The sequence below is a fragment of the Saccopteryx bilineata genome, chromosome 4, assembly GCF_036850765.1.
Source record: "Saccopteryx bilineata isolate mSacBil1 chromosome 4, mSacBil1_pri_phased_curated, whole genome shotgun sequence".
In the NCBI taxonomy this organism is placed as follows: Eukaryota; Metazoa; Chordata; class Mammalia; order Chiroptera; family Emballonuridae; genus Saccopteryx; species Saccopteryx bilineata.
Genome location: NC_089493.1, coordinates 68,065,636 through 68,081,230, shown reverse-complemented (window position 1 = coordinate 68,081,230; position 15,595 = coordinate 68,065,636). Strand labels below are relative to the sequence as shown.

The following is a 15,595-nucleotide window of genomic DNA, read 5'->3' as shown; positions in this document are numbered from 1 at the left end:
AGGCCATATGCTTGTAACTTTTCTCATAAAACTCTACTGAGGCCTCAACTAAAGGTGGATCCTCCACAGTAAATCTGCATTTGCTCTGCCAAGCATCTAGAGCACTACCATTCTAGGACAAATTTAAGCTAAGTTTTTTTGTATCTAGCTTTCTGGGATCACCCAGGAACTATGAAATCGGGTTGATAGTATGTGTGATGGTCAGTTTACTATTATAAGTTTTAGGGAATTATTTTTTCCTCCTCTACTTAGCACCAAGGCTTGAGCCAGATTAATATTTCTTTGTACTCTTGGAGTAGGTGGTAGACAAGTTTTTTATTAGTTCCCGAATTAGGGTCTCAGTTAGGCGGTGATTTCCTTATTTGTTCCCCTGTTTATGTAAGTCCTAGACTTTATCTTTTCTCTTCTGCACCCCACTTGCATGTAAAAACCCAAGCTCAAGATCACTGCATTATGCAAATTCTCTCAAGGTGAGTCCCAGCTTCAGAGTTCTGCTTTTTCCTCTGTGTTCCTATTCTCACCTAGTGTTTAGTTTCTGAGTAATTCTTATGGGTTTATTTTTAAATATAACTTATCCAGCATGAAAGTCAATCAGAGTACCTAGTACAAAACTGTTGTTCCTCACCTGTAAAATGAAAGAGACTTGAATTTTAAAGTCTCTTTTATTTCACAGATAAAGAAACTGAGGTTCAGAGAAGCTAAGCTACTACCTACCCAAAATCAGAGAAAATAGTAGAGTTGGGATTAAACCCAGACAGAGATACTAAAGCATATATTTACTTTAAAAACTTTTTTTTTCTAAAGCATATATTTAAAACTAAAGTTGAATTCACCCAAATTTAAGTCATACAAGTTAATCTACATGTAAATGTGCTAATATCAACTTGGGTATCTGAAAAGTGAAACATAAATCTCAAGATTGCTTTCTTTTACTTAGAAATTAAATTTGAAGGGGTGAAATTGATCAATAAGAGTACACAGGTTTCAGGTGAACACCTCTATAGCATTTGAACTGTTAATTGTTATTTGCTCATTACTCAAAGTCAAATCATTTTTGGTCAACTTATATTTGTCCTTCTTTACACCCTTAGTAATCACTTCACTTTTATCTGTGTCCATGAGTCTCAGTTTTATATCCCACTTATGTGGGGTATACATCTGTCCCTCTTTACTCCCCTCTCCCAAACCCCTCATGATTGTTTTCTGGGGGATAAATGGTGATGGAAGGAGACGTGATGTGGAGTGGTGAACACAATTAAATATGCAGTTGTATTATAAAATTGTATACTTGAAACCTACATAATTTTATTAACCAAAGTCACCTCAATAAATTCAAAAATTAAAAAACAAAAAATGATTGTCTTCTATTATAATCCTTGAAGAAGCAGTTTGGAAAAAGTAATTATATTAAACTTCCTCTATTTTAATAAAGTTAAAAGATATCTAATAAATATATGTGTATACATGTGTGTATCTCTGTTGTTACCTTTGATGATAGTGACCTACAAACACTGCAAATCAAGACAATTTGGACTGCTGGGTTTGTTCCAGTTTAAACAAATGTTTCCACATATGAAATTGGGTTTTAATTCTCAGTGTGCAGTTATTACTATGTGTGGAAGAGTATGTGAATCATACTGAAGACACCTCATCTCACAACCATCTAGTCCCTCTTCCCAGGAGTAACCACTGCTAATAGTTTCTTTAATAGCTTTTAAACCATATCACATTTCCACAGCTAGACACAAAAATAAAGTTATCAATTCAAACCCTTCCCTCTAGACTCACCAATCCAACTTTCACATCTATTTCTCACCTCTTGTTTATACAGATCAGGCATGTATCCAAGAGTCTCCTATCCTCCCTCTCTCTCTCTCTCTCTCTCACATACACACACACACACACACACACAATCACTGTGCACCAGAAATTAAGATCTGTATTTATTTTCAGTTCAAGATCTCACATCTCTCTGATAATTATCTCTCTGATAATGTTAATGGAGAGACTTCAAATGTATTTCTTCCAAAAAGAATCAACAAATCTAAAACACAAATCAACTGCCATCACAGGAAGCTTGTCCAAACCTACAGGTATTGTGCAGCTGTCTGAATCTCGAGAGGTAAATCCAACGTTGCCTAAGTGAAGAATGCCAGCAAGTATTCGGAAAATTCCCATCTGATAAGATTCACTAATTCCTGAAACGACAGTGTAAATGAACAAATGATTACTTTTAAAATAGGAACTAAACAATTACAACAGAAAATTTAAAGCCAATTTTTAAAAATTTAAGCCTATTTTTAACTCTTAAATATTGCTAGATGTTGTGCACATTGTAACTTATCATAGCTAACAATACTTCCATCATGGCTGAGAGTAGGAGGTGTGGAGTGGACAAACTTGGGCTGAAGGCCTGGCTCTGCTCCCAACCTGCCATCTCACATGAACGGGTAGCTTCACCCTGCTATGCTTCTGTCTTCTCACTTGATTTATGGGAGTAATTGTGACTATCTCAAAGGGAGTTTATGAACATTAAACAAAAAAATGCACACAGTATATTTACCACTATGTGCTAACTATGTGACATACCTTAAAATTCACCTGTTTTAAGTATGTAAATCAATTATTTTTAGTAAATTTACAAGGCTGTGCAACCATCTTCACAATCTAATTCTAAAATATTTCCCATCACCTACAAATCCTCATGCCCATTTGCTATCCAAATGTGTTTTATAAGTTAACGTTAAATCTCTTAACAATACTCACCACTTAATATGAAGCTAAGCCAATATTCCAAAATAAATACTGCTTGAATCCAAAATCTATTGCTGTTAAGAGCTCAAGCATAAAAATCACATTACCTAGCAAAGTGCAGGCCTGCCTGGTATGTGCCATCTCCTTGGCATCATCGACTCCTTCAATCACAGGACTGCCACCTTGCTTCGTGTAATGAAATGTATTTGCATTTCCTGCAAATAAGAAGAAAGATAAAAGATTCGCAGACTAGGAAAAAGACTTCCAGGCCCTGGCCAGTTGGCTCAGCGGCAGAACTTTGGCCCGGAATGTGGAAGTCCCAGGTTCGATTCCCGGTCAGGGCACATAGGAGAAGCAACCATTTGCTTCTCTACTCTTCCCCCTCTCCTTCCTTTCTACTTCTCTCTTCCCCTCCCGCAGCCAAGGCTCCGTTGGAGCAAAGTTGACCCAGGAAGTGAGGACAGTTCCATGGCCTCCACCTCAGGCACTAGAATTGCTCCAGCCACAACGGAGCAAAGCCCCAGGTGGGCAGAGCATCGCCCCCTGGTGGGTATGCTGGGTGGACCCCAGTCAGGTGCACGCGGGAGTCTGTCTGACTGCCTACTGCCTTCTAACTTCAGAGAAAAAAAAAAAAGACTTCCATCCTTCTGTCTACTATGAATTACAAGAAATGATAGCACAGTAGAGTGTCTAGTCAGGAGTTCCACTGCCTGTGTTTTCAGTTACAAAACTCAAAATTAAATAATAAAGTGAAATGTTTATAGTTTATTGATCTTAAATGAGGAAACAAATAGTCCTTTCCTAAATTGGTTTTATTCTAATCAACACACTTCAAACACTTTACTCCTCTCACCAGAAACCTCACAGGCCTCCATCAGATAAATCTCTTTAATGGTTTTTTCTTTCATCAATGCAGTTTTCAAACATATACCAAAGGGGAGAGACTAGTATAATGAGAACCAATGTGCTCACCATTCATCTTAAACAAGTATCAACTCAAGACCCATCTTGTTTCACTTAGATAGCCATTCCTCTCTCCCTGTCCCATGGGTTATCTTGAAGCCACTGTAAGCCTCTTACAGCATTCATAAATATTTCAGTGTGAGATAATCTCCTTTTTACAAGTAAGTTTATGAACTCATAAGTAACATAAATTAACAGAAAACAATACTAGTGCAATAAATCTAATGCCATATTCATACCTAATCGCAGCATCTTAAATTCAGGTAACTTTGCTGATGCACAAAGCTGGTAGAAGATATGATAGTTTCTTTCCTCTTCTGCCTTTAAAATAGAAGTTTTGAATTACAGCATTTTAATCTAAAACTCAGAAAATTCAATCATAAAATAAAATTTAATTATGCTGGTTCAATAAATTGTCTTTTCCCAAATTTTCTAATAAATATTTATGATTACTAAATCTTATGATTCATTATTAGCCATATGCAAATGGATGACTGTGCATCTGTTGGTCACATTCAACATAAAATATTGGATAGTAGGCCCTGGCTGGTTGGCTCAGTGGTAGAGTGTCGGCCTGGTGTGCATGGGGTCTCGGGTTCGATTCCCGGCCAGGGCACACAGGAGAAGCGTCCATCTGCTTCTCCACCCCTTCCCCTCTCCTTCCTCTCTGTCTCTCTCTTCCCCTCCCACAGTCGAGGCTCCATTGGAGCAAAGATGGCCCGGGCGCTGGGGATGGCTCCTTGGCCTCTGCCCCAGGCACTAGAGTGGCTCTGGTCGCAACAGAGCGAGGCCCCGGAGGGGCAGAGCATCACCCCCTGGTGGGCATGCCGGGTGGATCCCGGTTGGGCGCATGCGGGAGTCTGTCTGACTGTCTCTCCCCGTTTCCAGCTTTGGAAAAATACAAAAAAATATATATATATATATTGGATAGTAATGCTCTTTGAGCTTGTTAACAGCTTGATATGTGGCACTGTCATAAGAGATCACTGCCGCCTGACCTGTGGTGGCGCAGTGGGATAAAGTGTCGACCTGGGGCGCTGAGGTCGCCTGTTCGATACCCTGGGCTTGCCTGGTCAAGGCACATATGGGAGTTGATGCTTCCTGCTCCTCCCCTTTCTCTCTCTCTCTCTCTCTCTCTCTCTCTCTCTCTCTCTTCTCTCTCCTCTCCTCTCCTCTCTGAAAATTGAATAAATAAAATCTTGAGCTCCAGCTTGAGCGCGGGCTCATCTGGCTTGAGCAAAAAGCTCGCCAGCTTGTGTTCAGGGTTGCTGGCTCGAGCAAGAGGTTACTCGGTCTGCTGAAGCCCCCCAGTCAAGGCACATATGAGAAAGCAATCAATGAACAACTAAGGTGTCGCAACGAGAAACTGATAATTGATGCTTCTCATCTCTCTCCATTCCTGTCTGTCTGTCCCTATCTATCCCTCTCTCTGACTCTCTCTCTGTTCCTGTAAAAATAAAAAAAAATAAAAAAAAAATAGAGATCACTGCCTTTGGGGGATGCTAAAACCATTTTTTCTGAGTTCTCAATATTTTCTTAGACTGCCTCTTAGATTCACGATCTTCCTAATATCTTCAATGAAAAAGAATATCTTATCTTTGCCATAATTTAGACTAGGTCATCTACTGTCGTTGTTTTAAGAAATTTATGCCCTGGCCAGGTAGCTCAGTTGGTTACAGTGTCAACCTACTACTTCAAGGCTGTTGGTTCAATTCCTGGTCAGGACACATAAAAGATTCAGCTAATGAACGCATAAATAAGTGGAACAAATCAATATTTCTCTCTCTCCCTCTCTCTAAAGTCAATCAATCAATAAAAAATATATATTTTAAAAAAGTTCACAAAAGCATTATACCCTCTGAATTCTAGCTTATATATTTAATATCAATAAAACATTTTATAAATTAGAAAATAAATCATGTATAATTCTTTTTTGTGATAGAGAGAGAGAGACAGAGAGGGACAGACAAGCAGGAAGGAAGAGAGATGAGAAGCATCAATTCTTTGTTGTTGCAGCACCTTAGTTGTTCACTGATTGCTTTCTCATGTGTGCCTTGATGGGGTGGGGGTTGGGGAGGGCTACAGCAGACTGAGTGACCCCTTGCTCAAGCCAGCAACCTTGGGCTCAAGCCAGTAACCTTGGGCTTCAAGTCAATGACCTTTGGGCTCAAGCCAGCGAACATGAGGTCATGTCCATGATCCCACGCTCAGCCAGCTATCCTGAGCTCAAGCCTGGTAAGCTAGTGCTCAAGCTGGCTACCTCGGGGTTTTGAACCTGGGTCCTCTGTGTCCCAGTCCGATGCTCTATCCACTGCGCCACCACCTGGTCAGGCATACATAATTTTGAAGAAGTAATTTCTCAGTATTTCTTGAGTCTTTTTTCTACATATATACTTTTAAAATAGTTATAATGCTATTGTAATAATATTTATGCAAAGTTGAACCTTTATATTCTATTATCAAATCCTTGAATTCTGCAGTGTATTCAGCTGACTAAAAGAATGTTACAAATAAGACAAGGTCAGGTTTGATGCCCAAAGGCAGCTGATGTCTAGTAAAGAAACCCTATTATAGGAGCAGAAGATATGGAACAAATTAACAATATACCAAATGATCATAAGCATAATCAGGCAAAAGATCCAGTAATTTAGTTCACAGACAGCTAGAAAAGCAGGTAGATCTACAGAAATACTTTGGTCCTTTGTACATGAAGGACGCTATTAATTATGCCGTGTCTGACTTATTTTGAAATACTAAATTTCGTGAATATTATTTAGCATCAGGGGCTGGAAAACAACTAGAATTCCTTTAATATCTCTAGATAAGATAAGATTAGACCTTCATTTGTCTTCAGAACTACTAACCTCTGGTTACCATATCCATTTTTTTTTAAAGATGATTTTTATTTTTTACAGAGACAGAGAGTCAGAGAGAGGGATAGATAGGGATAGACAGGAACGGAGAGAGATGAGAAGCATCAATCATCAGTTTTTCGTGGCGACACCTTAGTTGTTCATTGATTGCTTTCTCATATGTGCCTTGACCATGGGCCTTCAGCAGACCGAGTAACCCCTTGCTTGAGCCAGCGACCTTGGGTCCAAGCTGGTGAGCTTTGCTCAAACTAGATGAGCCTGCGCTTAAGCTGGCGACCTCGGGATCTCGAACCTGGGTCTTTCGCATCCTAGTCCGATGCTCTATCCACTGTGCCACCGCCTGGTCAGGCACCATATCCATTTAACATCTAATTATTTACCTATCAATCAAATCTGTAGTATTTAAACCCAATGTTCTCTTAAATCTACATATTTCCCCTATTCTTTCTTTTGGCTACTAAACATGTAAAGAAAAAAAATTATTCAAGTATATATGTGTACATATAAATATTGCTCTATGTCTATGTACATATTAAAACAATGGAGGAGAGTGACTATTGCTTTTACTATATAAATCAGTATTATGCTTTAGGTGGCCATAAATCAAGCACAGCTCCAAAGCCAAAGCCAGGGTAGCTGCAGGCTGCTGAAACTCATGACTCTCAGTATGCTCTAGACACTTTCAAAACCATAACGAACTTGTGCAATAGACACTGTAGGTGCTGCTACCTGGCAGTGCCAGGGGAATCTGAACTTCAGTGCAGTGGGCATCCAGGTCAGGGGCTACGGAAACCCTTATCTCAGAGCACGCAGCGAGTCACCAGGAGCCGCATACTGGCTATTTGCTAATGATAAGAACACATTTCCTTAGGGTGCCTGTAAATATATAAATGCATGCCTGCCAATCTTGTAAATCTATAATATTTCCCACTTACAGATATAAAAGAACGAAGAGCACAAACACATAGACTTGAATGTGTTCTTTGACAGCTGTTCACAAATGAGTTGTGAAAATTTTAAACCCTCATTATTCTATCAAAAGAATATCATATTTTAAGAGAGGAAAAGAAGAAAAGAGAACAAGGATAAATTTTTATTTTCTTGAACTGAGTTCAAACTGTAACACATTGAAGGCATAAGCCAATGTCTTTCCTATCAACTGAGATATAAAAGAGACAGGACAAAACTAATAGTACCTCCTCTTAACTAAAGCTTTTCCTACAAGCATCTGCAGGAAAAAGTCAAAACTAAACCAGTGCCTTGCATCAAAGGTCATTAGTCTAATGGGTATCCCCCACCCGACAGGCATCATTTTACATGTTTCAGTTCAAGTGTGGTTTATAGTAAAATTATTATAATATACTCAAGAGTATCAAAATAAAATGCAAACCAGCAATCATTAGCTCTGGAATTATATGGGAAACTAACAGAAGTACTTATGTGTACACGCCCAGCTTACCTGGAACACCACTCGGGATTTCTCTAAAAGGTAAGTTCTCATATTGGCACCAATGATTCGGTATCGCTTATCAAAACCAATCTCAATATACTTCCCAAAACGGCTGCTATTATCATTCCTGGTTGTCTTAGCATTTCCAATTGACTAAGAAGCAAGGAGGGAAAATAAGATTTTAGAACTACAATTATTGACATGGCATTTACACAGTAGGTTCAAGGAAAGGACAGAACAGAACGCAATCCTTTAAAAATGATTCTTGTAAGACCAAAACCAATATTGCCTCTGCAGGCACAAGTGTATGTTTTGCTCACTGTACAACCACACAGATATACACTAATAGTTTGTATGTATTTGCCTGGTTATTCTCACACAAATTATGTTCATAAACAGCAAACCTGAACCAGCAGCGTCAAGGTCTTCATATACCACCTGTGGTATCTGAACACATTCACTGTGCCAGCAAAGGAACAGAATGGATGGCACGGGGAGCTGCCAGGGCACAAACCTCCTTAGTTAAACAGCAGGGTTTTGATTTCTTGAAAAACTTAGTCTCCTTTATATAAATAAGCTCATTAAGCCAAATTAATATTCTCCTGAAAATGTTGCTCTGGTGTTCAGGGTGTCTTTAGCCAGAAGTTCCTATCATCTTATCCTGTGACAACAAAGGTCTGGTTGGACTGCTTATTTGTAAAGAATTAGTAGTTACTCACTCAATACAAAACCATTGTCAGAAACCAGAGCCAGTAAAATTTGGCTTTGGATTTTGATAGTTGTATCTAACTTGCAAAACATCTGCTACAGAATGCAGAGAAATCAACTTTCTTCTAAATTTTTAATATAATCTTAAAAATTAAAATGGCATATGTACTGCTTTCTGATTTAGGTAACATGCCTCTATATATTTTTCTTTCAAGGCTAAGCAAAGAATATGGTATAGTTAAAAAAGCAAGTGTTCATATAATGCATGTATTAAATGTTTAATATGATCCTTTCACAAGATTACAATCTTTCACTTGTACAAAGCTTGTGACTATCAAGATTAGTATAATAAAACCATAGCAGTCAGAAAGATGTGAAAATGCTCTGGAGTGTTAAAAAAAAGCAATTCAAATATAAGTGATAAAAACAGTCACATAACCACAAAGTCAACATGTTAGATTCTCTGATCCATCCAAGAAAATGTATTTTCTTTTTTTTAATTTAGAAATTAAATTTAATGGGTGACAATCAATAAGAGTACACAGGTTTCAGGAGAACATCTCTATAGCATTTGAACTGTTGATGGTGCATGTACCCATCACCCAAAGTCAAATCATTTTCCATCACCATATATTTGTCCCTCTTTAGACCCTTCTCCCTCCCCCTTTCTAGTAACCACTTCACTTTTATCTATGTCCATGAGTCTCAGTTTTATATACCACCTATGTGTGAAATCACAAAGTTCTTAGCTTTTTCTAATTTACTTTTTTTTTTTATAAATTTTTATTAATATTAATGGGGTGACATCAATAAATCAGGGTACATATATTCAAAGAAAACATGTCCAGATTATCTTTTTTTTTTTTATTCATTTTAGAGAGGAGAGGGAGAGACAGAGAGACAGAGAGAGGAGAGACAGAAAGAGAGAGAAGGGGGGAGGAGCAGGAAGCATCAACTCCCATATGTGCCTTGACCAGGCAAGCCCAGGGTTTTGAACCGGCAACCTCAGTGTTTCCAGGTCCACGCTTTATCCACTGCGCCACCACAGGTCAGGCCCAGATTATCTTGTCATTCACTTATGTTGCATACCCATCACCCAAAGATAGATTGTCCTCTGTCACCTTTTATCTAGTTTTCTTTGTGCCCCTCCCCCCCTTCCCTCCCGTGCTCCCCCTCCCCCCGGTAACCACCACACTCTTGTCCATGTCTCTTAGTCTCGTTTTTATGTCCCACCAATGTATGGAATCATGCAGTTCTTATTTCACTCAGTATAACGTTGTCAAGGTCCACCCATGTTGCCATAAATGTCACCATGTCATCATTTCTCACAGCTGAGTAGTCTTTGATTGTATATATGTACCACTTCTTCTTTATCCAATCCTCTATTAAGGGACTCTTTGGTTGTTTCATGTCTTGGCCACTGTGAATAATGCTGTGATGAACAAGGGGTGCATGTGTCTTTACATACCAACGTTTTCGAGTTTTTCGGGTAGATACCTAGTAAAGGGATTGCTGGGTCAGATGGTTATTCTATTCTTAATTTTTTGAGAAACCACCATGCTTTCTTCTATAATGGCTGTACCAGTTTACATTCCTACCACCAGTGAATAAGGGCTCCTTTTTCTGCACAGCCTCTCCAACACTTGTTATATTACCTGTCTGATTGACAGTAGCCAATCTCACAGGTGTGAGTGAATATATCATTGTAGTTTTGACTTTTATCTCTCTAATAGCAAGTGAAGATGAGCTTCTTTTCACATATCTGCCAGCCATTTGTATCTCTTCTTGGGAGAAGTGTCTGTTCAGGTTCTCTCCCTATTTTTTAATTGGATTGTTTGCTTGTTTCTGAGCTTCTTGAGTTCTTTATATATTTTGGATATTAATCCCTTATCAGAGCTGTTGTTTGTGAGTATCATCTCCCATTTGGTAGGCTATTTGTTCTGTTGTCAGTTTCTTTTGCTATGTAGAAGCTTTTTAGTTTGATATGGTCCCATTCATTTATTTTTGCCTTTACCTCCCTTGACTTCGGGGTCAAATTCATAAAATGTTCTCTACAGCCAACATCCATAAGTTTAGTACCTGTTTTCTTTAATGTAACTTATTGTTTCAGATATAAGTATTGCTACCTCAGCTTTTTTTTTTCATTTCCATTTGCATGAAATATTTAGGTCTTTGATCCATTTTGAATTAATTTTTGTGCATGGGTATAAGGTGTCGTCAAGTTTAATTGTTTTGCATGTGGCTTTCCAATTTTCCCATCACCACTTATTGAAGAGGCTTTCTTTTCTCCACTGTGTTTTTTGGGTTCTTTGTCAAAAATTATTTCTCCATGTATATGTGGCTTTATTTCTGGGCTCTCGATTCTGTTCCATTGGTCTGTAGGTCTGTTTTTCTGTGAATACCATATTGTTTTAATTAGTGTAGCTCTATAGTATAATTTGAAGTCAAGCAGTGTGATACGTCCACCTTCATTCTTTTTTCCCAGGATTGCTTTGGCTCTTTGGGGTCTTTTATGAGTTCATACAAATCTGGTGATTTCTTTCTGTCTTTTTTTTAAGTGAGAGGCAGGGAGGCAGAGAGACAGACTCCCACATGTACCCTGAATGGGATCCACCCAGCAAGCCCCCTACCCAGCTCTGCTCTACTCATCTGGAGCCACTGCTCCATTGCTCGGCAACTGAGCTATTTTTAGCGCCTGAAGCAAGGCCATGGAGCCATCCTCAGCACCCAGGGCCAACTTGCTTGAATCATTCCAGCCATGGCTATAGAAGGTGAAGAGAAAGAAAGAGATATAGAGAGAATGGGGGGTTGAGGCAGTAGATGGTCACTTCTCCTGTGTGCCCTGATCGGGAATCAAACCCAAAACACCCACATGCCGGGCCAATGCTCTATGATTGAGCCAACAGGCCAGGGCCCAGACTCACTGTTCTTCACATCACAGTAAAGGGCTTTGATACAGAGACATAGAATTTTGGGGGCCACACAGTCAATATTTTTACCTGTTTTTTTTTCTCTTGTAACTGTAACACCTTTGTCACCACTCTTTAGCCCTATATTCCATTTCAATGTTTCAAACTGCAATGATTTCACTCATAGTTGTTGAAAATTAGTCCTCTTTACCAAATTGTCTTACTCCAAATTCTTATAGAGAAACTAAACAGTAATACAGAAAGAAGTAGCTAAACATAACTGATTCCTTTATCTATTTTGGTCATCCTAGCAAACAGGGTAAATTTCTTATAACAGCATATTAAAAAGTATCTGTGGCCATTCCAAAATTTTAATATCACTCCTAATAATAAACTCAAATCAGTGTTGTAGAAAACCTAATGTAGCTATTTTTGCAAAGAGAATATAACAAGGTCCTAAAATAGTTCATTCAACTTGACATATCCTAGGTGGTTCATTCCAGACTTCCATTATTATATGGAGCAGGCCTAGAAAAGGTGTGACTCCCTGATGTTATCACAATGAATAATTTGGCATCTTCTAACATTAGGAACTGAGAATGGCCTAAACTATTCCCAAATACCAAGAATTCACTGTTATGACCAAAAACAGTCAAAACAATGGTAGGAAGCAAAGCCCTGTTGTTTCCTGAACCAAACCCCAAAACTGGCTCTACAGACCAAATTTCCCCAATATTAATAATATTGGCATCCACTAATGTAGCTTGAATTCTTCAACATCTTAATAGTTGTTTAAAATGTTTATTACGCTCTTTTGGCACAAACATCTGTTTCCTCCTGTCCATGCTGTTTCAGAAAAAACTTCCAGTTCTCTTTCCACAGTGCATCCAGCTGAGGAGGCCTCTTGACTTCCCCAGTGCATCTTGCCCTCTTGAACCCAAGAATAGAAGTCCTGCTGCTCTAGGAGGTAGCCCTACAGGTAAAGGGTCACAGCATTCTGTTCTCAAGTGTCACACACAGCACTGCAAACCAGGCACAATTACCTCTGGACTGATTATTGCAAAAACCACTTGTATCACAGGTGTACCAGGTCAGTTCTAAACTCCATCTGTGTTTGGGTGACAAATAAGACTTGACAAAGGAAAAAAAGGAATAAAAAAATGCTGATTTGAATTTTAATAAGAAAGGTTTGTTTCTGCAAACTAATTTCTCTGCATTAATAAGACTTATTTTTCTCCATTTAATGGGAATATTTACAAAAATGTAATTTTCCTAAAATCATATTAGGCAAATAATTCTCTGGTTACAAATCCTAAAATACTCATTCTCACACAAATAGCTCCATTTTCTTTGGCATAAGCGTTTCTACTTGATATACATATTCTACTTTTAAAAGGACAGCCTTTCATAGTTCTTCCTTTCTCAAGAATTTAGTTACTCAATTTCTTTCTCTAACCTAAAATTGTGTGACATCCTTGACAAAAACAAGAAGAAAAATACTTATACGATCATGATTAAAATTTACAGTTCAAATCTGGGAAAAAATTAACATTTTATAGCTACACAGGTTGGACTAAATACAGAAAATGTGGGTAAATGAATAATGAAACTCATTCATGCTTGAACATAGTAAATCCTATGTTTTAGAAGGAGCTAAAATAAGAACCCAGGATTGAGTGTATATTAAACTTGTAGAACAAGAAGCAATAGATATGAGTCAACTGACTAGGAGGAAGACACTTCAGGAAATGCATGCAGTACCACTGCCAGCTACTGAAAAGCAACAATTCAAGGCTAGGTTAAAAATGAAGAAATATGGTCTAACCTGTGGTGGCACAGTGGATAAAGCATTACCTAGAATGCTGAGGTTGCCAGTTCAAAACCCTGGCTGGCCTGGTCAAGGCACATATGGGAGTTGATGCTTCCTATTCCTTCCCACTTTCTCCTCTTTCTTTCTCCCCCCTGCCTCTCTGCCCTCTAAAATGAATAAGTTTTTTAAAATGCAGGATTCTTAAATAAAATAGATTGCTCCATAGCTGAACTTTACTCAAAATATCTGCCTTTCTGAATGTTTACTTTTTCTAGATCTCTTACTAACATGTGAAGAAGTATTTTTCTACTTTTAGTGGATGGGAGATCCCAGATTTTCTGACCTGTGCTGTATCAAGCTTCCTTTTTTTCATACATGTTTTTAACAAGAGAATATAGTAAGAAGGCAAAGCTGTTGCTGTCTTACCTCCATGATGGGGTTGGAGGCCAAGACCTTTTCCTCAACATTGGCTTCACTGGCAGAACCACTGACAGTTGCAAAGTATCGCATGGCATATTTAGCTGAGACTGTTTTTCCTGCCCCAGACTCTCCACTTACAATGATGGACTGATTTCGTTCATCTCTGCAAAACAAAGAAGAGTAACTGACAGTGATGCCCACTTCTGAACATAATTAAATTTATTTCCTCTGTGTTCTCATCAATGAGCCATGGTGAGTTTCTGGGGGTTCATACCTGCAACAATGTGGGAAGAAAAGTTAACAATGATATCTCCTGCCTGACCAGGTGGTGGCAAATGGATAGAGTGTCAAGCTGGGATGCAGAGGACCCAGGTTCAAAACCCCAAGGTCGCCAGCTCGAGCAAGGGATTATAGACATGACCCCATGGTTTCTGGCTTGAGTCCAAAGGTCACTGGCTTGAAGCCCAAGGTCACTGGCTTGAGCCCAAGGTCGCTAGCTTAAGCAAGGGGTCACTCACTCTGTTGTAGACCCCCAGTCAAGGTACATATAAGAAAGCAATCATTGAACAACTAAGGTGCCACAACGAAGAACTGATGCTTCTCATCTCTCTCCCTGCCTGTGTGTTCCTATCTATCCCTCTCTCTATCTCTGTTGCAAACAAAAAAAAGAAAAAAAAAAGAATGATATTTCCTAATAAAAATAACTACTTTAGGCCCTGGCCAGTTGGCTCAGTGGTGGAGCGTCGGCCTGGCGTGCGGGGGTCCCGGGTTCGATTCCCGGCCAGGGCACACAGGAGAAGCGCCTATCTGCTTCTCCACCCCTCCCCCTCTCCTTCCTCTCTGTCTCTCTCTTCCCCTCCCGCAGCCGAGGCTCCATTGGGGCAAAGATGGCCTGGGCGCTGGGGATGGCTCCTTGGCCTCTACCCCAGGTGCTGGAGTGGCTCTGGTCGCGACAGAGCGACGCCCCAGAGGGGCAGATCATCGCCCCCTGGTGTGCAGAGCGTCGCCCCCTGGTGGGCGTGCCAGGTGGATCCCGGTCGGGCGCATGCGGGAGTCTAGCCTCAGAAAAAAATAATAATAAATAACTACTTTAACAATAAACAGAGAGGAAAAAGAAGACATCAAGGATTAAATTAGAAAGCATCACATCTAAGGATAAATCTATAATTGAGGATTTCTCAATTTTTTATGTCTACATATATCAAACATATTATTTTATTACTAGAAAATTATTTTGGTATGTTATAGTACTATTGTCAATCACCTCAGAAGAGAGAACCATAGCAAAGGAATTTGAAAAAAAGTCCTATTTAATTAAAATGACAAATTGTCTATCTACTAGCTGATAGTTAATAAAGTAGTATCTCCCACAAGCTCCAGCTTTTCTAAAATATCTTTACTACCAGGAAAGAAATGCTTTATTCATTGGCTGATTTGTTCATATATGTCAGAACACAAAAAAAACATTATTAAATCTTTACTACATTCACACAATGACTCAAAAACTCGAATGATGAACTTACTCAGAGACTATCGTTTTTTTGAGGATTAGGATCTATGTCATCTTTACCTTCAATATCCAGCACCTAGTCCAGAGCCTGTCACATCACAAATGCTCAATAAATTTGTTTTGATTATAAGTAAACTGTACTTCAATAAACAGCAAGCCTAGGAATCAATTTCTCTATGTTGGCTATGATTTCTACTA

The 15,595-nt window shown here is 39.0% G+C and overlaps 1 protein-coding gene across 4 annotated transcripts in view; it reads right to left on the bottom strand.

Annotated features, from left to right (window-relative positions):
• Nucleotides 1-15,595, bottom strand: part of MYO5A (myosin VA) — a 251,227-nt gene that overhangs the window by 133,530 nt on the left and 102,102 nt on the right. For all 4 annotated transcript variants that reach the window (XM_066276320.1, XM_066276321.1, XM_066276322.1 and 1 more), the window contains exons 5-9: nucleotides 13,894-14,050; nucleotides 8,050-8,193; nucleotides 3,957-4,038; nucleotides 2,862-2,969; nucleotides 2,092-2,198 (exon numbers count right to left, since the gene is read on the bottom strand). In XM_066276320.1, the coding sequence (XP_066132417.1) occupies nucleotides 2,092-2,198; nucleotides 2,862-2,969; nucleotides 3,957-4,038; nucleotides 8,050-8,193; nucleotides 13,894-14,050 (598 nt within the window). The remainder of the gene's footprint in view (nucleotides 1-2,091; nucleotides 2,199-2,861; nucleotides 2,970-3,956; nucleotides 4,039-8,049; nucleotides 8,194-13,893; nucleotides 14,051-15,595) is intronic.